The sequence below is a fragment of the Periophthalmus magnuspinnatus genome, chromosome 14 (genome assembly GCF_009829125.3).
Source record: "Periophthalmus magnuspinnatus isolate fPerMag1 chromosome 14, fPerMag1.2.pri, whole genome shotgun sequence".
Lineage (NCBI taxonomy): Eukaryota > Metazoa > Chordata > Actinopteri > Gobiiformes > Gobiidae > Periophthalmus > Periophthalmus magnuspinnatus.
Window position 1 is genome coordinate 32,245,087 of NC_047139.1, and position 25,852 is coordinate 32,270,938.

Consider the following 25,852-nt stretch of genomic DNA (forward strand, 5'->3'; position numbering starts at 1 on the left):
GATGTCGTGCCGCTGCGATTCATTAGAAAACAGCTCCGTCTACAGAACCGGAGTGTGTACTGCAGCAATAGTACTTGCATAATAATACATTACTTTCATAGTACTTTAGTATCACTGGTACCTAGTCATACAGTAAATGTATTTGCTAACTGTGCGACGAGTGTTTTGTGCGCAGTACGTTTTATTCATTAATTAATTCATTTATTTTATTTTGAAGATCCATCAAGAGCATCCCGGAAGCGTCTCAGCGTCACGATCCAGTTTGTTTTAGTGATAGAAAAAAAGGTTGGTTGATAATAGTGTTAATGTTAATGTAAGAATGAGCTTTCAAATCCTTGTCTTTCCACAAGGCTTTACAGAAAGAAAATCAAAAGATCAGAACCTTTACTCTATAATAACTGAATATAACTAACTAAAAATTGTTGAACAAACCTATATTCCACAATTGCAACAACCTCACAACAGTCAAAACAGGCAATATTGGGCTCAAAAAATGTCAACTGTCTGTGAACACATTGCGCTGCACAATGGAGAAATGTTGGCTAAATATTTAAAGAAAAAAAATCTCTGGACCAAAAGTACTTCAACAGGGATAAAACCAGAACAAAAAGAATCCCGCTCGAATACGTCTAATATGGCTAGATGCAATGTGGTTTATTTTAAATGTGAATTCATTTTTATTGAAGATTTGCTTCATTTTGTTAAAGTTTGACTATTCTATGTATAAAATATTTATATCAAGCCAAAGTGTATAGTTCAGAATCAGAATCAGAATCAGAAGACTTTTATTGCCATAGTCTGTGAACACAGTTCACAAACTAGGAACTTGATTCGGTGAAAAAGTGCAACATAAACACACTGAATAAATACAAATACAAATAAGGGCATGCACAAAGTTAAAAAGATATGCTTAAAAAAATCAAATGAAATACTTAAAGGGAGAAAATATGTACAACAGCAGCATCAGAACAACAGTGCAAAGTGGCTTATTAAAGTGACCGGTGTTATTAAGTGTCCAGTTTAGTGCAGATATTATAAAGTGTTCATGAGACAAACAGCAGAGGGGAAGAAACTGTTCTTATGGCGAGAGGTTCTGGTCCCAATGGACCGTAGCCTCCTGCCAGAGGGAAGTGGCTCAAATAGTCCATGTCCAGGGTGAGAAGTGTCAGCTGCTATACGGCCTGCTCGCCCCCGAGTCCTGGAGACGTACAGGTCCTGTATAGATGGAAGGCTGCAGCCAATCACCTTCTCAGCAGAGCGCACAATGCGCTGCAGTCTCTGTCTGTCCCTGGCAGTGGCCCCAGCGAACCACACAGTGATCGAGGAGGTGAGGATGGACTCAATGATGGAAGTGTAAAACTGCACCATCATCTGGACCGGCAGCTTGAGTTTCCTCAGCTGCCGCAGGTGGAGCATCCTCTGCTGGGCTTTCTTGATGAGGGAGCTGATGGTCGGCTCCCACTTGAGATCCTGGGTAATGCAGGTGCCCAGGAAGCGGAAAGAGTCCGCAGTGGTGATGGGGGAGTTCGTCAGGGTGAGGGGAGGCAGGGGGGCTGTGACTTTCCTGAAGTCCACAATCATCTCCACTGTCTTCTGGGCGTTGAGCTCCAGGTTGTTGCTGATGCACCAGGACACCAGCCGGTCCACCTCCCTCCTGTAGGCAGACTCATCGCTGTCCGAGATGAGTCCGATGAGGGTGGTGTCATCTGCAAACTTAACCAGTTTGACGGAGTCGTGGCTGGAGGTGCAGCAGTTGGTGTACAGGGAGAAGAGCAGGGGAGAAAGTACACAGCCCTGTGGAGATCCTGTGCTGATAATCCGAGTGTCCGAGACATTCTTCCCCAGCCGCACGCGCTGTCTCCTGTCTGTCAGGAAGTCAGTGATCCACCTGCAGGTGGAGTCAGGCACGTTGAGCTGAGCGAGCTTGTCCTGGAGCAGAGCAGGGAGGATGGTGTTGAATGCAGAGCTGAAGTCCACAAACAGGATCCTGGCGTAGGTTCCCGGGGAGTCCAGATGCTGGAGGATGAAGTGAAGGGCCAGGTTAATGGCGTCGTCCACAGACCGATTGGCTCTGTAGGCAAACTGCAGAGGGTCCAGGAGGGGGGAGGTGAGGGACTTGAGGTGGTGCAGGACCAGGCACTCAAATGACTTCATGACTACAGACGTCAGCGCCACAGGTCTGTAGTCATTAAGTCCAGTGATCCTGGGCTTCTTGGGGACGGGGACAATGGTGGACAGCTTGAAGCAGGCTGGGACATGACATGACTCCAGGGAGGTGTTAAAAATGTCCGTGAAGACAGGAGCCAGTTCCTCAGCACAGTGTCTAAGGGTGGAAGGAGAGACACCGTCTGGGCCCGCTGCCTTACGGGGATTCTGCTTCCTGAAAAGCTTAGTCACGTCCTGCTCCACAACTGTGAGGGCAGTGGGGGAGGAGGGGGGGTCCGAGGTGGGTTTGGAGGTAATGTCCATGATGGTGGGGGAGGAGGGGGAGGGGTGTGAAACTTCAAACCTCGCATAAAAGCCGTTTAACTTTTCTGCTAGTTGTTTGTTGTCCACAGCGGGAGGGGCTTTGGGCCTGTAGTTGGTGATTTGCCTAAGCCCTCTCCAGACAGAAGCAGAGTCGTTGGTGGAGAATTGCTGCTCCAGACGTGTATTGTACTTCGCTGTAGCCTTTTCCACCTCTTTGCTAAACGCATACTTGCAACGCCTGTAGCCTTCACGATCCTCTGCCCTGAAAGCCATCTCCTTTTCCCTCCTCAAATGTCTAAGTCTGGGTGTGAACCAGGGTTTGTCGTTGTTAAAAGTCACCCTGGTGCATGATGGAATGATGCTGTCCTCACAGAACTGAATGTATGACGTCACAGTGTCTGTGTACTCATCCAAACTGTCTGTGGCAGCCTTGAACACATTCCAGTCTGTAGTGTCCAAACACGTGCGAAGCTCCTCCACAGCCTCACTGGTCCACTTCTTAGAAGTCCTCACAGCAGGTTTGGAGAGTTTCAGCCGTTGTTTGTAAGCAGGGATGAGGTGAACCATGACGTGATCAGAGAACCCTAGAGCAGCGCGGGGCACGGCTCTGTAGGCTCCACTGACTGTTGTGTAACAGTGATCTAGCGTCTTCTGCTCTCTCGTCGGGCAATTAATAAACTGTTTATATTTGGGCAGTTCCTGGCTCAGATTTCCCTTATTAAAATCCCCCAGGATGATCAGTAAAGAGTCCGGGAAGGTTCGCTCCACATCCAGAATCTGCTCCGCGAGCACGCGCTGGGCCTCGTGCGTGTCCGCGCACGGAGGGATGTAAACAGCGGCCAGAATGAATGAAGTGAACTCACGTGGAGAATAGAAAGGCCTACAGTTAATGAAAAGATATTCCACGGCGGGAGAGCAGTGTTGGGAGATCACAGTCACATCCGTACACCAGGCGTTGTTGATGTAGAAACAGACACCTCCACCTTTCGTCTTTCCCCCGGAGAGTCCCCGTTGTCTGTCCGCGCGGAGGAGCTGGAATCCCTCCAGTTGAACCGCACAGTCCGGGATACGCTCGTTGAGCCATGTCTCCGTAAAGCATAAGACGCAAGAGGAAGAGAAGTCTTTGTTTCTCCTCATCAGCAGCGCCAGTTCGTCCGTCTTGTTGCTGAGTGAGCGAACGTTAGACAGGAAAATTCCAGGTAGGGGCGTGCGAGCGCCGCGTCTCCGGAGGCGCACCAAGGCCCCTGCCCGCTTTCCTCGTCTTCGACGCCTCACTCTTTTGGCCAAAGAGTAAATAAAATCTACTGCAGGTACTAAAAAGACTGGCAGTAGATCAACAGGAGTTGTTGTTCTGATGGTTAGGAGCTCTTCACGGGTGTAAGAGCACGCAGACACAGTTATCAGTTAGTTATCAGTTTATCAGTTTGATTAAACCTATGTAAGTAATATATGTAGGGCTACAGAAAATACATATTCAGAATACTAATTGTTGAGTAACTATATATCAGTATAGTTACTATTTTATTTGGTGGTATTCAAAAGAGTTACTTTACTTAAATCAAATGAATGGCCTAGATCACATATGTCAAACTCAAGGCCCGGGGGCCAAATGTGGCCCTCCACATCATTTCATGTGGCCCTCGACAGGGTAAATTAAAAGGTATGATGGTCTTAAAATGTAATTTTATCAGGAGATAAGCAGTTGCACAACCACATTTTTACATCTAGGCTAATGCATATGCAATATTTGTAACTTGAACAAGTAATAAATACAGAAACAGTTAATTAACAAGTTAAAAAGTAGTTACAGTTATTTTACATCCGGCCCTTTGAAGGCAGCTATTTTGCTAATGTGGCCCCCGGTGAAAATGTGTTTGACGCCCCTGGCCTAGATTGTAGTATTAGATCATGAAAATAAAGAAAACACACTGCTGTGAATTGCCAACATGCATTCTCATGTGTATGCTTCTGTATGTGATACATATTTAGGCTGCACGAGGAATGGTGCAACAAACTTAAAAACTTGTAACCTTTTATGTAACTTGGTGACATAAAATCAGTAACTTTTGACTAATAATGCCTAAATGTTTGTATTTGTGCGCTGTCGCGGCATTTAGCTGCCTTTATTTTGAAAACTCATCCACAGGAAACTCAAAATGTGCATCCCGGATTGCCCTCACGCTGCGCATCGCGGCCATTTTTCAGAAAAGCTCCTCGAAATCACAAAACACAACACAGAGGCACATTAAATATCGTAAATATTAACTGGAAATACGACCACTGTAAGACGTGTAAGTCTAATGTATCTGTGATCCTTTGTGTGTTTTAGAAGAACAACCAAAGATCCAGTAGCGACGTAAATCTTCATGTTTTCCGTTGTTGTCATTGCTGGTTATGCTAGTTCGGCTAACGGGCATGAAAATTACAGCGAGCGAAGGCCTACTGTCTGATCATCAGTCGTCATTTGACCGTCGTAAACGATTAATATTTGATATGATGAGAGAGATACGTGTTCAAACGCGTTACTTGTAGTATAGCTAAGACACTGGCTTTGTTGAATTCCAAAAGCCCTTTGAACACAGTCGTGTGAGTCAGCTTCAGATCTGAAGCACAAAAAGACTCAGTTCAATTTAAGATTAATGTATAACTTCCCACTTGGTTTTACATCCAAGGGTCTCATTGATCTGTATTATGCATTTATACGCCCCAAACGTTCATATTAATGACTGTTGAAAATAGAGGAAAATGACTTTCAAAGTCATCCTTGGAATAACAAAAAAAGCAGTCGATGAAAATATTTTGTTTACTAATGACTTATTTCTTTTATAGAAACATGTCTGACTTTATTGAAAGCGAGGCTGAGGAGTCAGAGGAAGAGTTTGAAGAGAAAGATTTGAAGCCAAAGAAAACTCAAAGATTCGCTGAAGATGGTAAGACGTCAAAGTATTTTCATAGACAATACATTGGCAGCATACTTATGATGAGTCGGTTTAAACAGACGATGAAGAGGAGGAGGAGAATACTGAGGACCAGGATGAACAGGGGAACCTTAGAGGACTCATTGATGATGGAGATGAAGAGGAGGATGAAGAAGCTGAGCGCAGTGCAAGTGGAGGAGGCAGTGACTCTGAAGATGAGGTCATGCATCGACGGAAAAAGCGAGGTGAGTTAGTTTTTTGTAATTATTTACAACTATTTTCAACTATTCTTGGTTATATTTTGTCTGAGTATTTTTCTTAAAGTTAGTTTTTTTTGGCTGCTTTGAATGTATGGTGTGGCTTTTTTTTCTATTAGTGCTCAGCCATATTTTAAATGATTTATTATTACATTTAATTCTAATGTACCTTGCAGAAATTAAAATTAAATTAACACACTAAAACATGAGTTCATGATTTCACTGCTAAAAGATATGATAGAAGTGAATGAAATTTAGGAAATTGGCTTGTAAGTGATAACTTGTAAATGACCTGGAATGATCCCAAGGAAAAGTAAGACATAAGTGCAAATAAGTGATTTAAAATTGCCCCTTTTGGCAGCTTATGATGACTACCTGGATGATGATGACCTTGACCTCATCGAGGAAAACTTGGGAGTTAAAGTCAAACGGAGGGTAAAGAAGACTCTCTTTTGTAGAAATGTGTTAAAGGCTACTTAGTATTAGAATCCTCTATAAATACATACAAGTGAATTAATGTAAAGTATTGTGTTAATTGTATATATGTTGCGTGTTACAGAAGAAGAAATATGACCGCGTGAAAATGATGGATGATGATGAGGAAGATGAGAAGGACCTGATTGCGGATGAGATCTTTCACGGTGATGGAGATGGAGACGCTGACCTCGAGGAGGGAGACACCATCGAGGAGCCACTGCCACAGGCTGAGGATGAAGAGGGCCCAGAGGATGAAGAGTCAGGTGAGTGCTGTGCTGTTTTTGGATAAATAAGGATTCATTGACCAAAATCACTGTTGATGAAAGAATGGTTTTAACTTGTTTAACCATCTTAAATCATACCAGTTTTTTAGGTATCTATATTTAAATATTACATTTGAATACATATTTTAAAAGATTGTTTATATTCTTGGTAATATTATTTAAATGTGAACTTGGATAAAATTTACTTGGTTGGTGTGTCATTTAGATATTGATGACTTCATTGTGGATGATGATGGCCAACCCATCACAAAGAAAAGGGGAAAGAAGTTCTCTGGATACACAGACGCGTAAGTGTTCACACACAATATATGTTTTTGCAGTATTACCTGAGTTGGTCTTATTTTGAAAAATAATTATTTGTTTAAACAAATGGTAAGATAATAACTGTAACTCTTTCCACAGTGCTCTACAGGAGGCTCAGGAGATTTTTGGCGGAGATTTTGATTTTGCTGATTTTGACGTTGATGCCTACGATCAGGGTGAGGAAGAGGAGGAGGATCAGGATGAAGAGAGCTGGGACCGTCCAAAGAAACAGACCAAGAGGAGATTAGGACGAAAGAGCATCTTTGAAATCTACGAGCCAAGTGAACTGGAGAGTAGCCACATGACCGACCAGGACAATGAGATCCGGACCACAGACATGCCTGAGCGCTTTCAGGTAAGGACAGCTTGTTTTTGGTGGAAATGTGCTCTCGCATTAAAAATGTTCACTTCTCTTTAGTTAAGGGCAATCCCTGTTAAATCTGCTGAAGATGAAGAGTTAGAAGAGGAGGCAGAGTGGATATTCAGACATGGCTTTTCAACCCTCACTATCTCTATGCAGGTGCAGCCTTAGATACATGTGCATAACAATAGTATGTTTCTCTCTGTGTGCCTCTTGAATTTATGTATCTCTTGTCTTCCAAATAGGAAAGCACAGATTATCTTGACAGAGGGACCACCACAAACTTCAGCAGAAAAGGCCCCAGCACAATCGCTAAGATCAAAGAGGCCCTCAACTTTATGAGGAATCAGCAATTTGAGGTAATATATTAAATACAGTTTGAGATTCACTTGGATTACTTCATGCTATAACAAGCACCACAATATTCTTTTTTCAAAGGAATATACATAAGATAAGATATGCCTTTATTAGTCCCACAGTGGGGAAATTCCAGTATTGCAGCGCACAGTTAAAGAACAGAAGGAAAATGGTACATGCAATAAAACAAGATAATAGATAAATAGCTCAAAATAATTTAAAAAATAGACTTCAAAATAAACTAAAAATAGACTCTAACATAACATGTAAAGTGTATATACATATATGCTGTTTTAGAAGATGTTTGAAATCTTATATAAAGTTTTAAGCATGAACATAATCCAGAGACACTACAATGTAATTTATTATTTGCCTACAATTTATTTATTTATTTATTTTTTAACATAGAAACACTTATAGCTCTCTCTCCACTGTCCCAGGTTCCATTCATAGCATTTTACAGAAAAGAGTATGTGGAGCCTGAGTTGAACATCAATGACCTCTGGAAAGTGTGGCAATGGGATGAAAAGGTTGACCTGTTTAGTTTTAACATTACTTTTAAATTTATTAATTTTTTTACTACTTTGTATATGACCTAAAATCTCTTTCTGAACCCTCCAGTGGACTCAGCTGAAGACCCGGAAGCAGAACTTGACTCGTCTGTTTCAGAAGATGCAGTCGTTTCAGTTTGAGCAGATCTCTGCTGACCCTGACAAACCTTTGGCCGATGGTATCCGACCACTGGACACAGCTGACATGGAAAGGTAACTGAGCTCAAAATCAAACTTCCATAAAGATTATTACTTTAGAATCAATATTTTAACAGTTTCACTATTACTATTGACTTCTTATACAAATTAAAATATTATTTCCAGGTTAAAAAATGTCCAAATGCTTGAAGAGCTGGGTGATGTGTACAACCACTTTCTGCTTTATTACGGTCGTGACATCCCTAAAATGCAGAACGCAGCCAAAGCCAACAAGAAGAAACTCAAAAAGATCAAAGAAGTGAATGAGGATGGTAAGCTAATCCCAGTACACTTTCAATAGTGTTAAGTATTTTGTAAATTCAGTGGTAAGAATTTGTTGTGGGCTGTAGGTGAGGAAGAGGAGCTGGAGGTCGAAGAGGAAGAGGACCAGAAAGGCCCAGATCTGAAACAGGCCTCTCGTCGCGACATGTACAGCATCTGTCAGAGTGTAGGACTGGGTGAGTAAAAATTTGAAGGAAAACACTACAAGTTGAAAAGATTTTTATTTAAAGCAGACCTATTGTGCTTGTGTCTGCTACACAGTTATAATATTTTGACACACTTGGGTCATTATGTTATAAATTGAACATTTTAAGTCGCAACGTTCATCTAAAATGACTTGATAAAAGAAACACGTCCGCTTACTTCCGTGGTAGAAAACTGTGACGCCCAATGGGAACTGACATCATTACAACAAAGACCCATGAAGTTGTTGGCCCCTTCTGTAGATAGCTGCACATTATGCTAGCGAGATGCAGTTGTTGTTTTTTTTATTTGTACCAAAATGATTACAGAATAAAGAAAACACAATTGGAGCAAAGTAAGTACAGAGCAGTGGGTGGCGGTGAAAACCGGGGTTGATTGGCAAAATGGCATCTTGACAGTAAGCTATTAAACATGCACGAATCACTCCAAACTTCGGTTGAGTAAATGGCATGGGGAAGGCAAGTTTATTTATATAGTACAATTCGTCTGTGTAGACCCTCAGTCGTCCAGGTCTGATCCATAGCAAACGACTGGGCAAATCGTTGTAGGAGTGAAAATGTCTTCACTTCTACAATGATTTGTCCAGTTGACAGATTTAAACTTCATAGTTTGCTATAGTACAATTTGTACACAAAGTAATTCAAAGTGCTTTGCAAAATAAGAAAGACATTAAAATCACAATACAAAAAAATCAAAAAATAAATAATCACAAATATTAATCATAAAATGAACATTCAAAGAGAAGAGTGGGGGGGAAAAAACATTTCAGTCATATGCACAGTAGGGATGGGACAATATTAAAATTTAGACTCACGATTATTGTGGCCAAAATAATTCCGATTAACGATATTATCACGATAATTATTAACTTGTTGACGTTCCCCTACTTTACAACTCTACAGCAATATACATATACTTTTGCGTCACCCAGACAAACAATCTACACATCCAGTGAAAGCTACGGCGCTCGTCTTTACGAATATGCAAACAATTTTCACCTGCAATCACCACAGTGCTGACAGGAAAGCTGTTTTTAAAGAAAAGTCAAAAATTTGGATACGGACTTCACTTACCTTTGAGGGCTCTGGTTCTGTCAAACATCAACATATTCACACAAAGTTGATCTCATTCGTTCTGTACAGGTCCAGAGAATATAATCCAGTCAAGAAATTATGTCCACAAAATAAGCTAGATCCTCCATGTCCAATCTGCTGCAGGAAAGTATTCTAAACATGAAATCTGCTCAGTCACTTTTTTACATTTCAACTTTCTTCCCCAGTGCTAAACAACCGTGTTAGCTTGTGATTGACACCATTGTTGGCCAATAAGGTGGAGGTTGTGGGTTAGTGGAGCCCCAGACAGCCAATCAGTGCTACAGGTGACTGAACGTTTACGCCCAACTCTCCCTCTTGTAGAATCCACCAGTTACTTTAGACACGTTTAGTGACGTTTTCCCCTTACAGCCAATGAGCAGCAGAACACATTGATGTATGACATGCCATGGTTTTCTCTAAACAGACGGAGCTTGATGAGCAAGCAGTTGACTGGTTCTCTAATTATCTGAGTAATAGAACCCAGTGCATTAAATATGAAGGTCTATGTTCTGAACTGGCTACTGTCCACAAGGGGGTGCCACAGGGTTCTATATTACGTCCCCTCCTATTCATTATTTATATCAGTAATTTGGGACTAAATGTATCTGATGCTAATATACATTTTTATGCTGATGACACAGTTATTTACTGCTGTGGATCAACTCTTGATCAGGCCATTGAATCCTTGCAGAAAGCCTTTGTTGCTGTTCAGCAATTTTACTTCAACTAAAATTAGTTCTCAATGCTGATAAAACCAAGCTTATGTTGTTTTCTAATTGTAAGAAGATGCCTCATACAATCCCCACAGTGTCCACTCTTGAAGGAAACAACATAGAGGTGGTTTATGAGTATAAATACCTTGGTGTATTGATTGATGACTCCCTCACTTTCAAACCACATGTGGATTCTTGACTTGACTAAAATTGGGTTTTTATTTTCGAAACAAGCTGTGTTTTTCATTTGAAGTAAAGAAGCAACTTGTCGCTGTGACTTTCTTCTGTGTTGGATTATGGAAATCTGTTTTCAGCTCAATGTCTTCGAATGGTTGACACTGTTTATCATGTTTCTCTAAGGTTCATTACTAACTGTAAAGCAATGACACATCACTGTGAGTTGTATTCTCGAGTGGGATGGCCTGCCCTGGCCATTCGAAGGAGTCGTCATTGGTACACTTTCTTGCTAATTGTTGTTCTCTTCGTTCACAAGATCATGTGTTGCTCTCTGTTCCATTTGCTCGCACTGAACTGGGCAAAAAGGCTTTTGTCCACTGTGCACCTTATGCATGGAACATGTTGCAGAAAGACTGGAACTTGACAGAGTTGATTTCCTTGAATGATTTAAAATCTAAACTGAGAGGTCTCGAGGCTGACTCCACAACATGCACTTGTTTTTCATAATCTGTTTGTCTTTTGCTCTTATCTTGTATATTTTTAATTATGTAACTGTATTTTTTATTTGCTGCTGCCGCTTGGCCAGGACTCCCTTGAAAAAAAAGATTTTTAATGTCAGCAGGACTTTCCTAGTTAAATAATGGTTAAATAAATAAAAAAAATTAAAAATTAAAAAATGCCACGAACGATTAATTGCAGACCTTTTTTAATCGCAATTACCGATATTATCGTATATCATCCCATCCCTAATGCACAGCTAAACAGAACCATTTTGAGCCTGGATTTAAACACGGTCAAAGTAGAGATCGCTCTCACATCTTCAGGAAGAAAGTTCCAGGTTTTAGCTGCATAAAAATGAAACACTGATTCCTCATGTTTAGGCCTGACTCTGGGCACCAGCAGGAGGCCAGTCCTCAGCGTGTGTGATGGTTCATATGGCTCGAACATGCGGGAGATGAACTTTGGTGCTAGACTATGGAGAGACTTGTACACAAGCAGAGCTGCCATAAAGTCTATTCTCTGAGCCACAGGAAGCCAGTGTAGAGACCTGAGCACAGGACTTATGTGCTCATATTTCCAGGTTCTAGTAAAGACCTGGGCAGCAGCGTTCTGGATGTACTGTAGCTGTCTTAACACTTGTTTTTTGAGGCCAATGAGCAGGCAGTAACAGTAGTCTAACCCAGTGTATTTCAACCTTTTTTGAGCCAAGGCACATTTTTTTCATTGAAAAAATCACGAGGCACACCATCAGCAGAAAATGTTAAAAAATGAAACTCTGTAGCCTATATTTACAATATAAAGTCATTCTCATCAAAGTGTTTTGAACAGGAATCAAATAAACACAAAGAAAAAAGCATTTTATAATAAAGTAAAATATTTCTACTCACTCAGTGTGAAACCTGGGCCTGTTTGGATGAACACAGAGCTGATATCTTGGCAGGAATTGAAAAAAGACACATGAAGCTCTTGCTCAACAGCTCTCAGTCTCTCTCTGTTTTTAGTTTTTATAGCAGTCAGGCTTGAAAATCTCACCTCACACAGATATGTTGTGGAAAATGGAAGCAATGTCAAAATAGCTTTGTTTGCCAGAATGGGGAACTCCTTGGCAGTAGCTAACCAAAAACTGTTGAAAGGTAAATCAGCAAAGCTTAGCTTTAAACCACTGTTTTGTATCAGTTCAGTTTGTTCCTCTTGCACCTGTAAAGTCATGTCCTTTCCACTAACTGATGCTAAGCTATATGGGCCCCTAACCCAGTCAAGGCATTCAGTGGAGGCTGAAGAAAAAAATGACATCTTCTCCTCAAAAGTTTTTAAATGTTTAACTATTTTCTCACACAATACAGCAGTGTTAACATCTTGCCATTGCTTGGTGAGTGTAAACATTTCAAGATTACCACTTTCCACATGTTTTTGCCAGAGTTTTACCTTTGAACGGAATCCATTTATTTCATCTGTACTTGTAAGCAGGTTTTCATTTCGGCCTTGCATTTGTGTATTCAGTTCATTCAGATAAAGAAAAATATCTGCGAGGTATGCCAGTCTTGCACACCACTCATCACTTGCAAGCAGGTTTGTGTAATTGGACCTCTCATTTGTCAGAAACACTTTAAGTTCCTCCCACAGCTCATAGACACGGGCCAAGACCTTGCCACGCGACAACCACCGGACCTCTGTATGAAACAGCAAGGCTTTAAGCTCCGCTCCCATTTCCTCACACAAAGACGCAAATATGCGACTTTTCACGGGTCGCGACTTTACAAAGTTTACGATGCGCACAACATCATCCAACACAGGAACTAGGTCTGCTGGTAAAGTCTTGACTACGAGGGCCTCACGGTGTAAAAAACAGTGTGTAACAATCACATCTGTGTTTCATTTTCCTGTTATACTACATTCTAGAGGCATTTAAATCCAATAAAACACAACACAGCACAATTGAAATTTCTTGCTTTACCTGTAAGCAAATACATAATAAGCCTTTGCTATTTTTCCTTTAGATGGGTTGGCAAAGAAGTTTGGTCTTACCCCCGAGCAGTTTGGTGAAAATCTCCGTGACAGTTACCAGCGCCATGAGACGGAGCAGTTTCCTGCGGAGCCGGTGGAGTTGGCCAAAGACTATGTGTGCAGCCAGTTTTCAAACCCAGAGGCCGTGCTAGAAGGGACCCGCTACATGGTAGCTATGCAGATCGCCCGAGAGCCCTTGGTGAGACACGTGCTGCGACAAACCTTCCAAGAGAGAGCCAAGATCAACATTAAACCCACCAAGAAAGGAAAAAAGGTAAAGACACTAACCAAATTAATACTGCTGTAAATACACATGTAGCATTATATGCACCCTTACATTGCCACCTTTTGCTCTGCATTTCGTACTCACATGAAAAATCATGGATCAGTTTTTAAATACACATGATATTGTAATCATAAATTCAGATTTTACTTACACATTTAGCCCACGGTTTAGTTCAGTCCGTCAAATGTTATTTCTATCAGATTTCTACCAGTTTTTGGCACTCAACGATAGTATCTCTGGGGAAACAGTCTTTCTTTATGATCCTCCAACAACCACTTTTTCTTTTCTCACACAATAGTCTTTTAAACTCTCGATACAAACTATTAAAGCAACAGCTCATTTCATATTTTTAGATGATTACACACTATATTGGTCAAGTTCATATTGACAGGGCAATTTACCTAATTTTGTGACAATTTAGTGATTAGTCTTTCATGTTTACCATCTTTTTGCAGGAAGTAGATGAAGCCCATTTCGCATACTCTTTCAAATACCTGAAAAACAAACCAGTGAAAGAGCTGAATGGAGATCAGTTTCTGAAAATGTGTTTGGCAGAGGATGAGGGGCTGCTCACCATCAACATCTGCATTGACCTCATTGGAGTCAAAGGGTAAGACACTGCTAGAGTTAAGAGAAAATATATTGCTTGTCTACTAAAATGGAAAAAGAAAAAAGGGTAAGACACTGCTAGAGTTAAGAGAAAATATATTGCTTGTCTACTAAAATGGAAAAAGAAAAAAGGCTAAATGTTAACTTCCTTTCTGCTAAAGACAAACATCCCAATGCTAGAACAGTGTAGTCTAAATCAAAGACATGGACAAGGACGAAGGACAAAGACATGATAGTTTAAACTCAGAGTTTCTCAACCTTTGGAGATTGTTTTTGTACATTTTTGCAAACTTTATTTTTACAGTTTTAAAAATAGGTTAAGTTGCAGTTAAAGCTATGAGCCAGATGTGCACCATTGACTTCCCTTATAAACTCAGCCTATTGTAACAAAGACATTATATAATAGGATATAATGGAATATCATGAAATATCAACTCAACCTAAACTTTTGGATTGAAAATGGAATAATTAGATTTTTTTTCATGAGGTGCCCCCCCTAGCCTCCATGCTATTTTATATGGAAGTTGTTGTTTATCACACAATTTTTAAAAGGGCGTTATAAGGACCACAGACATGGTACAACTTTCACTTTGACCTGTTTTTTTTTTAGATCTTGAGTAATGATAAACACAACACTGAAGATCCGGGCTGTATGAACATGGGGCATATATAGATGGCTAAAATACACATACATGTATTTTATTTTGTGAGGTTTATTTCAATTGAGTTCAGGCTTCCCGCTGTGACTACCCTAATTTCACTTGATATGCTGTAGTGATTTGATCATCAATAGCTTGCAAGTACAGCGGTATGTTATTGCTTGTCTAAGCTTTGATGTTACAACAAATACCGTAAGTAGGGTAGCCCCGGTGTGATAATTTAATTGGTTATTCATATTTTTAATTTTTATTTTTTATATACCATGTTGACATCTTCCTCCCGTGGACCCACCACATGCAAGAGGAGCCATGAGGGGCGGGTGCGGAGAGATCTGGGCGTCAGTCGAAGGCGGGGACCTCGACGACCGGATCTCCGGACATGGAGACTAGCTCTGGGGACATGGAATGTCACCTCGCTGGGGAGGAAGGAGCCTGAGCTTGTGCGGGAGGTTGAGCGTTACCGGCTAGATATAGTCGGCCTCACCTGCACGCACAGCTTGGGCTCTGGAATCCAACTCCTTGAGAGGGGTTGGACTCTCCATTTCTCTGGCGTTGCCCGCGGGGAGCGGCGGCGAGCTGGTGTGGGCTTGCTCATTGTTCCACAGCTCAGCCGCCACGTGTTGGAGTTCACCCCGGTGAACGAGAGGGTCGCGTCCCTGCGCCTTCGGGTCAGGGACAGGTCTCTCACTGTTGTGTTGGCCTACGGGCCAAACAGTAGTGCGGAGTACCCGGCCTTCTTGGAGTCCCTGGGAGGGGTACTAGACAGTGCACCAACCAGAGACTCAGTTGTTCTCCTGGGGGACTTCAATGCCCATGTGGGTAATGACAGTGACACTTGGAGGGGCGTGATTGGGAGGAATGGCCTCCCCGATCTGGACCCGAGTGGTGTTCTGTTATTGGACTTCTGTGCTAGTCACAGTGTATCCATAACAAACACCATGTTCGAGCACAAGGGTGTCCATCGGTGCACGGGGCACCAGGACACTCTAGGTCGGAGGTCGATGATCGACTTTGTTGTCGTGTCATCTGACCTCCAACCGCGTGTCTTGGACACTCGGGTGAAGAGAGGGGCTGAGCTGTCAACGGATCACCACCTGGTGGTGAGTTGGATCCGCTGGCGGAGGAGGAAGCCGGACAGACCTGGCAGGCCCAAGCGCATCGTGAGGGTCTGCTGGGAACGTCTGGCGGAGCCCTCTGTCAGACGGGTCTTCAACTCACACCTCCGGGAGAACTTCTTCCTGATCCCGGGGGAGGCTGGAGACATGGACTCCGAGTGGGCCATGTTCTCCACCTCTATTGTCGATGCAGCTGCTCGTAGTTGTGGTCGTAAGGTCTGCGGTGCTTGTCACGGTGGCAATCCCCGAACCCGATGGTGGAGACCGGAAGTAAGGGATGCCGTCAAGCTGAAGAAGGAGTCCTATCGAGCCTTGTTGGCTCGTGGGACTCCTGAGGCAGCTGATGAGTACCGGCGGGCCAAGCGTGCCGCGGCTCGGGCAGTCACAGAGGCAAAAACTCGGGGTTGGGAGGAATTCGGGGAGGCCATGGAGGACGACTATTGGACGGCCTCAAAGAGATTCTGGCAAACTGTCCGACGCCTCAGGAGGGGGAAGGAGTGCTTCACCAACACTGTTTACAGTGTGGGTGGAGAGCTGCTGACCTCGACTGGGGATGTTGTCGGGCGGTGGAAGGAATACTTTGAGGATCTCCTCAATCCCACTGTCACGTCTTCCGAGGAGGAAGCAGAAACTGGGGACCCGGAGGCGGACTCGTCCATCACCCTGGCTGAAGTCACTGAGGTGGTTGGCAAGCTCCTCGGTGGCAAGGCTCCGGGGGTGGACGAGATCCGTCCTGAGTACCTCAAGTCTCTGGATGTTGTGGGGCTGTCATGGGAGGAGCTCGGAGTAGAGCCGCTGCTCCTACACGTTGAGAGGAACCAGTTGAGGTGGCTCGGACATCTGCTTAGGATGCCTCCTGGACGCCTCCCTAGGGAGGTGTTCTGGGCATGTCCCACCGGGAGGAGGCCCCGGGGAAGACCCAGGACACGCTGGAGGGACTATGGCTCTTGGCTGGCCTGGGAACACCTTGGGGTCCCAGGAGCTGGAGGACGTGTCCGGGGTGAGGGAAGTCTGGGAGTCCCTGCTTAGACTGCTGCCCCCGCGACCCGGCCCCGGATAAGCGGAAGAAAATGGATGGATGTTGACATCTGAATACTTTTGGTTTCTTCTTTGACGCAGGTTTGCCGGGGACCAGACATACTTTGATGAGATCAAACAGTTTTACTACAGGGACGAGTTCAGTCACCAGGTTCAGGAGTGGAACAGGCAGCGCACCATGGCCATAGAGAGGGCACTCAACCAGTTCCTCTATCCTCAGATGTCCAAAGAGCTTAAGGCCAAGCTCATCGCTGAGGCCAAAGAAAGCATCATCAGGGTAAGAATATTCTGCATAATATGAATGAGTTTATTATTGTGTAGACATAAGAAACCAGTATTACTTTAGAACTGTGCTCGCTAAACTAAACATGAACCAAAATATATCCAGTAAGCCAATCAAGTGATGTATTGTACATGATAAATATGAGACTTGGTCTAGACTTTATTCATTCATTCATTCATGCATACATACATACATATGTACATACATACATATCCCCATTAGCTGTGCTTAACACTCAATTACTTTCAATACTTTAATTAAAAAAAACAAAAACAAACATTCCCTTCAGTTACAATATATAATATAGTACGTACTGGATTTGAACTTGGACTAGACTAGGGCCATCATACTTTATTCAGTTAAATTTTCCATTTATGTAGGATACATTTAACAACTCAAGGAGCTACACAGCGCTCAACATCTAAAATGAGCTGATTACCATTTTTTTCTAATCTAATTTAAAAATTGAAATTAACATGTATTAAATTGTCATTTTAAACTTTATTTTTTAATTATTATTTTTTAAGTAGACTGCAGCAAAATTAGGTAGGCCTTTTGAGTAATATTAGGCTAATAGTATCCTCATGCTAAAACAGGATAAACAGGATAAGGAATAGGATTAAACAATGTGTTCCACATTTCTAGGCCTAGAACTTGACTCAAACTTGTATTCAGACTACTACTATGACAAACAAGTACTGATTAGGTTTTATCTGCAGTCTTGCTGTAGACGGTTGTACAACTGGCTGAAGGTTGCCCCCTACAGGCCAGATCAACAAATTGAGGAAGATGATGATCTCATGGATGAGAGCCAGGGCAAAGGCATTAGGGTGATGGGAGTAGCCTATGCACCAAGCAGGTATGTGTATTTGTTTTTTACTGCAGTATTTTGGTTTAGGGCCTGACCAATATGGATTTTAATACATTTATTTATTTATTTATTTATTTTTAAGAACGATACAATCGTTATAAGGAGCTTTTGCTGTTGCCAATAGCCGATATAATAGCCGTTATATGTAATGGTGTCATAATTCACTGTAAATATTATAATAAGTAATAATAAATAAAAAAATAATAAATAATATACTGATCATAAAACTCTGGCTCTATTAGATTTTGTTCAAAATGTCCCGGAAAAATATTCTCCCAGACCACATTTTTGAAGACACATACTTGAGTGTTTTTTATGAAATTCAATGTTCAAATTCACACTTTTCATGCAACAAATGTAACTGCAGTTTCAATAATAGAGGTTATGTAGATGACATCACAACATTCTGAATGTTTTTAATGACCGCAATGGCAGCATTGTGAGTGTCAGTGGTGAGTAATGATGTTTTAACATACATTTTTCCAGTTTTCATATATTGAACGATAAGTCAATATAATAATTATCGTGGCAGGTCTAATAATAGTAGAAAACCAGTTAACACTTAAACAACAGGGGCACTGTAGATGCCAGATAGTCACATTTATCAGTGATATAGACTGAACTTGAACTGCGCCTTTCTCTACTTAAATAACATGTTTTTTATGGGTTTGTGTGTTGACGACAGCAATTGTTAGGGAGAGATAAAGGGCACTCATAGTTCTGCCACTCAGTGCCTCTCAGTTGGAATGTTGAGGGACATTTTTCAAATACAATTATGTCAGTGCATAACCTCTATAGCCACAGAATTTTGAGCATAACTTTTTATTACATGAAACAAATGGGTGGTTAGACTGTTACCTTTTTCACTGGGCCCCAGTTTGCAGTACTGGTCTGTTTAGGCTACATATGTAAGTATATGGAGAATATACACACAAAATTGTTGGTACCCTTCGGTTAATGAAAAAGAAAAACTCACAATGGTCACAGAAATAACCTGAATCTGACAAAAGTAATAATAAATAATCTATGAAATTTAACCAGTGAAAGTCAGACATTGCTTTTCAACCATGCTTCAACAGAATTACTTAAAAAATTAACTCATGAAGCAGGCCTGGACAAAAATTATGGTACTTACAGAATGGACACATTAGGCTACCTGTCAGATCCCAAGTCTTAACAAATAAGATTGCTTTTAATCATGGCTCAAAACAGCATTATATAATCTAGCATGTTGACCGCAGCCATGAGTGTGTCCTCTGTCTTTGGTGACAGTCTTGTCTTTTCTCCACACTGGTACTTTGATTAAAAAAAAATATATATATTTTTGTTGCTGGCCTCATATGCACTGAAGTTAACTTTCAGTTCAGATTAGAGCATTTAAAGCCAGCGCTCAAAATTCTGCCTCAGAGCAAATGGTCGGACAGAACTGGTGTAAACAGGATCATGTGACTCTGGGGCTGCATTCAGGCGCAATACGGTGTCACACACGTACACAAACTACTCTGCAGATAAATACTGATGTGGTGCCACAACATGCATCTGTCTGTAAATTGGATTATATTGCTTTATAACAAGGGAATATGCCCACATGGAGTATCGGTTCATGTCTGCTTGATTTTGGCCAATAGCTGATATGTCTCAGTATCGGTCAACTGATATATTAGTTGGTCTTTACTTTGGCTTACTTCTTTATTTTTTATTGATCATATTTCTTTATGTACAATGGCAGAGACACACCAGTATTTTGTGCACTTGTTAACGGTGAGGGAGAAGTGGTGGACTTCCTGCGGTTGCCCTACTTCATGAAGAGGAGAAATGCCTTTAGAGATGATGAGAGAGAAAAGAAGGTGCGTAATCTGAGCTAATAAATTCAGCTTCATATTTAGCTTTTATGTCTTTGTGTTTTCATGTATTTACAACATAATGTTCACTTGAAAAAATGCTCGGCTCGATTTGTACTTGATAGTTTGCGATGAATTGAAATATGGGTTTGGTCTAAAATGTAAAGATTAGTATTTCTTAATTACTCCCTACTCTTGTCTTCTTAATTTTAACTTTAGGCCAATGACATGGAAAATTTAAAAAGATTTTTATCAAGCAAGAAGCCTCATGTGGTAGCTGTAGCAGGAGAAAACAGGTGCATTTCTGCATTTAGTTACATTTTATTTATTATTATTTATTTTATGAATATTTAACTGTAATTTGTTTGCAGAGATGCTCAAATGATTATGGAGGACATTAAAAGAGCCATCAGTGAGCTGGAGCAGGAGTCGTCTCTGCCTGCTGTTGGAGTGGAGCTGGTGGACAATGAGCTTGCCACACTTTACATGAACAGCAAGAAATCAGAGGTAAAATAGTCTACAAAAATACAAACTTATTCTCAATCTGGATGTGTCTGACTATCTTCATCATAGACCGACTTCAGAGATTACCCTCCATTACTGCGTCAAGCTGTGTCCATCGCCAGAAAGATCCAGGATCCTCTGGTGGAGTACGCTCAAGTCTGCAGCACTGATGAAGATATTCTCTGCCTTAAACTGCACCCCTATCAGGTTGGAGCAGGCTAAGTATTTAGATTTTTTAAAATATTGACCTAAGGCTATATCTCATATATATATATATATAATTATTTTTTTTTTACATTATATATATATATATATATATATATATATATATATATATATATATATATATATATATATATATATATATATATATATATATATATATATATATATATATATATATATATATATTTTTTAAGGCTGTAAAACCCCTCTCTACACACTTCATACACGTTTCTCAGACATGCATTAACATTTTCTCACATTTCTCTCTTGTTTAAACACTCTCAAAGTTCAAACCTTTGTAGATTTTAAAAATAAGCCCAGTATTATAGAATACAGTACTATACTGTACTGTAAATAAAAATGACAGCTTTTAGAAATACTGTAACAAATTTAATTTTAATGATCAACCTACGAGGTTGCACACACAAGAAATTATTATGTGGCTCCGCTCCGCTGTCTCGTAATGTTCTTTTTCCTGCAATCACTGATCCACAAAGCTATAGCAGACTCGATCTGCACGATGATTACAACCTTTTATGCATCCTTGTTAAAACTTATTGCTGCTGTTTTCCTTGTTATTTTCCTCCTTCTTTATGTTGAGTTCACATGCAAAGTCTCTCATGGACGTGCGTCTTGGTTGCGCTGCGTCTTGAGCGTTCAGGCGTCAGACTTTTTGTTTGCGCGTCCAAAAGCTGAAAAAGCTGAACTTTTTGCCTTTTAATGCGCAGTGTCAACCAATCAGAGACTATGCTCCAGTGACAAAGCGACGTCATTATCCACAACAAATAGAAAGACATCAGCCATAAACTAGAGACAATTTAATTATGCTGGGCGCATCAGGTAGTTTAAAGGCTAGTCACAGACCCAGACACGCCTCCTCAGAGCTGTTCACCTCCGTTGATGGGTTTTATGTAATAAATACATTAAAGTCACACTTGCAGACCGCAACTGAGCTTTGGACACGCGTCAAGATGTGAGTGTCCATTGAGGCATGCAAAAGTGTCCAACTAGAGTCTTCCAATGCGTTCTTGACACCTCAGAGTCACACTGCTAGTAAATTTATGTAAATTTGGCTGAACGCATTCTGAGCTGTACAGGAGACACGGCATGTCCCTTAGCCAATCAGGACGCAGAACACAATGCACCTCCATACACTGTAAAAAAAAAAAAAAGCATGCAAAATTGCACACAAAAAAATCAGCGAGACCACGAAGAGTGAACCGCGATATAGTGGGGAAACACTGTATATGTGTGTATGTATGTGTGTGTGTGTATATATATATATATATATATATATATATCACTGTCCAGAGTGCTCCGATGACCACGGGCATTTTCACCTTCCAGGCCTGGTATTTCTCTAGTTTCTCATGTTCCTTTTTCCTGATGTTCCATGTTCCATCACTTGGTACTGCAGTGTCCACCATAACGGCTTTGCTCTGGTCTGGTCTGCTCTCAGGTTGGTTCGCCGTCACCATTATGTCAGTCTGTATCTGGAAGTCCCACAGGATCTTGGCTCGATCATTCTCCACTACCTTTGGAGCTGTTTCCCACCTTCATCTTGGGGTTTCCAGGCCGTACTCTGCACAGCTGTTTCTGTACACTATGCCCACCACTTGGTTATGCCGCTCCATGTATGCTTTCCCTGCAAGCATCTTACACCCTGTAGTTATGTGCTGGGTTGTCTCAGAGGCCTCTTTGCACAACCTACACCTTGGGTCTTGTCTGGTGTGGTAGATCTGGGCCTCTGTCACTCTGGTGCTCAGGCCTGCTCCTCTGCAGCTAGGCTGAGTGCCTCTGTGCTGTCTTTCAGTCCAGGTTTCTCAGGCTATTGGTAGGATTTCTTGATATCAGCCACTTCAGTTATGTTCTGGTGGTACATCCCATGCATGGGCTTTTCCTTAGTACCTCCTGCACCTCTTTCTCTGCACTCCACTGTCTGAGACATTTGATGAGCACATCATCTGTTGGGGCCTTGTTCTTGATGCACTTATGGATCTTGGATGATTCATCCTGGACTGTGGCTCTCACACTCACTAGTCCTTGGCCTCCTTCCTTACGGCTCATGTACAGTCTCAGGGTGCTGGATTTCGGATGGAACCTGCCATGCATGGTCAGGAGCTACGGTCAGGAACTTTCGGGTTATAACATCTGTGGCCTGTAGCTCCTCCTTTGGCCAGCTTATGATTCTTGCTGGGTATCTGATTGCTGGCAGGGCATAGCTGTTTATTGCCTGGATCTTGTTCTTGAGCTGACTCCTTAGGATTTGCCTTACTCATCTGAGGTATTTGGCCATGGGTGCTTTCCTTATTTCCTCTTCAAGTTGCCATTTGCTTGTGGGATACCAAGGTAGTTATAACTGTCCTCAATGTCTGCTATTGTTTCTTCTGGGAGGGAGACCCCTTCTGTGTGGACTACCTTCCCTCTCTTTGTCACATTCCGGCTACACTTCTCAAGCCTGAATGACATTCCAATGTCTGTGCTGTAGATCCTGGCAGTGTGGATCAGTGAGTCGATGTCTCTCTCATTCTTAGCGTACAGCTTCATGTCATCAATGTAGAGGAGGTTGCTAATGGTGGCCCCATTCCTGAGTCAGTTTCCATAGCCAGTGTTGTTGATGATTTGGCTGAGAGGGTTCAGACCTCTGCAGAACAGCAGTAGGTACAGTGCATCTCCTTGGTATATGCCACATTTGATGGCCACAAGTCTTGCGGGTTCTGCAATCTCGGGCAACTGTTCGGTCTTACAGGAGCTGGTGTTTGGCTTCCCTGACATCTTTGCCGATGGCCGTCTGCGCTCTGCTCATGAATTGATGTGCCCACTGATCTTAGCCGCGATAATGCCTGACACGAGTTCCATGTTGTAGAGAAACAGGTTATTGGCTGATAATGACTGTAATGACTGTACCCTTTGAGGAATCCTTCTGGATCATACACCCTTCACTTAGCCATTCAGGGTGAGTCCCATCCATTAGCAGTGGTGCAGTTTCTCATTCATTCATATATATATATATATATATATATATATATATATATATATATATATATATATACACACAATACGATATATATAAGTTAAGCTACAGTGATTTAAAATACCTTGAAATATCTTTCTCAGGAGCATGTGGTGAAGGAGGACTTGCTCAATGCGCTCTATTGTGAGTTCATAAACCGAGCCAATGAGGTGGGCGTGGATGTGAACAGGGCCATTGCACACCCTCACACTCAGAGCCTGGTGCAGTATGTCTGTGGGTTGGGGCCACGGAAGGGCTCCCATCTACTTAAGGTAAATAAAGATAGCACTAATCTATTTATTTATATGTAGTGCTGATAATACAAAATTCTTAAAGTGATGCATTTTTTTTGTCTCAGTTTCAAATCCAATGGCTTGTTTCTTCAACATAGACACCTGTTTTGTCTTGGTTTAGAGACAATAAAAACTGGTTTATGAAACTAAATATTCTATTTTTTTAAAGGGGGAAAATAGGACCGTTGCCATAGCGATTAACAATTTGAAACTAAATATTCTAACTTCTTAAATCGGAAAAAATAGGACCGTTGCCATAGCGATTAACAATTTGAAACTAAATATTCTATTTTTTTAAAGGGGGAAAATAGGACCGTTGCCATAGCGATTAACAATTTGAAACTAAATATTCTAACATTTTAAAGGGGAAAAATAGGACCGTTGCCATAGCGATTAACAATTTGAAACTAAATATTTTAACTTCTTAAATGGGGGAAAATAGGACCGTTGCCATAGCGATTAACAATTTGAAACTAAATATCGTAATGTCTTAAAGGGGGAAAAATAGGACCGTTGCCATCGCGATTAAAAATTTGAAACTAAATGTTCTAACATTTTAAAGGGGAAAAATAGGACCGTTGCCATCGCGATTAACAATTTTAAACTAAATATTCTAACATTTTAAAGGGGAAAAATAGGACCGTTGCCATAGCGATTAACAATTTGAAACTAAATATTCTAACATTTTAAAGGGGAAAAATAGGACCGTTGCCATAGCGATTAACAATTTGAAACTAAATATTTTAACTTCTTAAATGGGGGAAAATAGGACCGTTGCCATAGCGATTAACAATTTGAAACTAAATATCGTAATGTCTTAAAGGGGGAAAAATAGGACCGTTGCCATCGCGATTAAAAATTTGAAACTAAATGTTCTAACATTTTAAAGGGGAAAAATAGGACCGTTGCCATCGCGATTAACAATTTTAAACTAAATATTCTAACATTTTAAAGGGGAAAAATAGGACCGTTGCCATAGCGATTAACAATTTGAAACTAAATATTCTAACATTTTAAAGGGGAAAAATAGGACCGTTGCCATAGCGATTACCAATTTGAAACTAAATATTCTAACTTCTTAAAGGGGGGAAAATAGGACCGTTGCCATAGCGATTAAAAATTTGAAATAACATTTTATAACTTTTGAAAGGGGAAAAGCCCTAAAATTGCGTATAACAGGAAGCTAAATATTCTAACTTCTTAAAGGGGGAAAATAGGACCGTTGCCATAGCGATTAACAATTTGAAACTAAATATTCTAATTTCTTAAAGGGGGGGAAATAGGTCCATTGCCATAGCGATTAACAATTTGAAACTAAATATTCTAAAATTTTAAAGAGGAAAAATAGGACCGTTGCCATAGCGATTAACAATTTGAAACTAAATATTCTAACTTCTTAAAGGGGGAAAATAGGTCCGTTGCCATAGCGATTAACAATTTGAAACTAAATATTCTAACTTCTTAAAGGGGGAAAATAGGTCCGTTGCCATAGCGATTAACAATTTGAAACTAAATATTCTAACATTTTAAAGGGGAAAAATAGGACCGTTGCCATAGCAATTAACAATTTGAAACTAAATATTCTAATTTCTTAAAGGGGGGGAAATAGGTCCATTGCCATAGCGATTAACAATTTGAAACTAAATATTCTAACTTCATAAAGGGGGGAAGTAGGACCGTTGCCATAGCGATTTGTGGTTTATGTAAACCACAGTTGTGTTAGAAACAGAAGAAATTTGTTTTTACTTTTTTAATATGGTGTAAAACTGATTTATTCAATTGACTCCCAATATTTATGTTTCGTCTTAGATTTTAAAGCAAAACAACACTCGCCTTGAAAACAGAACTCAGCTTGTTACAATGTGTCACATGGGACCCAAAGTATTTATCAATTGTGCTGGTTTTATAAAAATTGACACTGCATCATTGGGAGACAGGTAAGTTAAGATAAAAATATGCTACACG

At 41.0% G+C, this 25,852-nt stretch overlaps 1 protein-coding gene across 1 annotated transcript in view; it reads left to right on the forward strand.

Moving 5' to 3' along the window:
- Positions 1–4,627: 4,627 nt before the first annotated feature.
- The window catches only part of supt6h (SPT6 homolog, histone chaperone and transcription elongation factor), a 32,871-nt gene continuing 11,646 nt past the window's right edge, over positions 4,628–25,852 (forward strand). Inside the window, exons 1-23 of the mRNA XM_033979068.2 lie at positions 4,628–4,760; positions 5,299–5,399; positions 5,468–5,632; positions 6,006–6,079; positions 6,204–6,384; positions 6,611–6,692; positions 6,808–7,063; positions 7,127–7,228; positions 7,315–7,428; positions 7,867–7,956; positions 8,048–8,190; positions 8,302–8,447; positions 8,526–8,633; positions 13,144–13,424; positions 13,892–14,046; positions 16,939–17,134; positions 17,860–17,999; positions 19,741–19,858; positions 20,072–20,148; positions 20,224–20,359; positions 20,426–20,563; positions 23,699–23,866; positions 25,697–25,824. Of these exons, the coding sequence (XP_033834959.1) occupies positions 5,303–5,399; positions 5,468–5,632; positions 6,006–6,079; positions 6,204–6,384; positions 6,611–6,692; positions 6,808–7,063; positions 7,127–7,228; positions 7,315–7,428; positions 7,867–7,956; positions 8,048–8,190; positions 8,302–8,447; positions 8,526–8,633; positions 13,144–13,424; positions 13,892–14,046; positions 16,939–17,134; positions 17,860–17,999; positions 19,741–19,858; positions 20,072–20,148; positions 20,224–20,359; positions 20,426–20,563; positions 23,699–23,866; positions 25,697–25,824 (3,095 nt within the window). The 5' untranslated portion in view covers positions 4,628–4,760; positions 5,299–5,302. The remainder of the gene's footprint in view (positions 4,761–5,298; positions 5,400–5,467; positions 5,633–6,005; positions 6,080–6,203; positions 6,385–6,610; positions 6,693–6,807; positions 7,064–7,126; positions 7,229–7,314; positions 7,429–7,866; positions 7,957–8,047; positions 8,191–8,301; positions 8,448–8,525; positions 8,634–13,143; positions 13,425–13,891; positions 14,047–16,938; positions 17,135–17,859; positions 18,000–19,740; positions 19,859–20,071; positions 20,149–20,223; positions 20,360–20,425; positions 20,564–23,698; positions 23,867–25,696; positions 25,825–25,852) is intronic.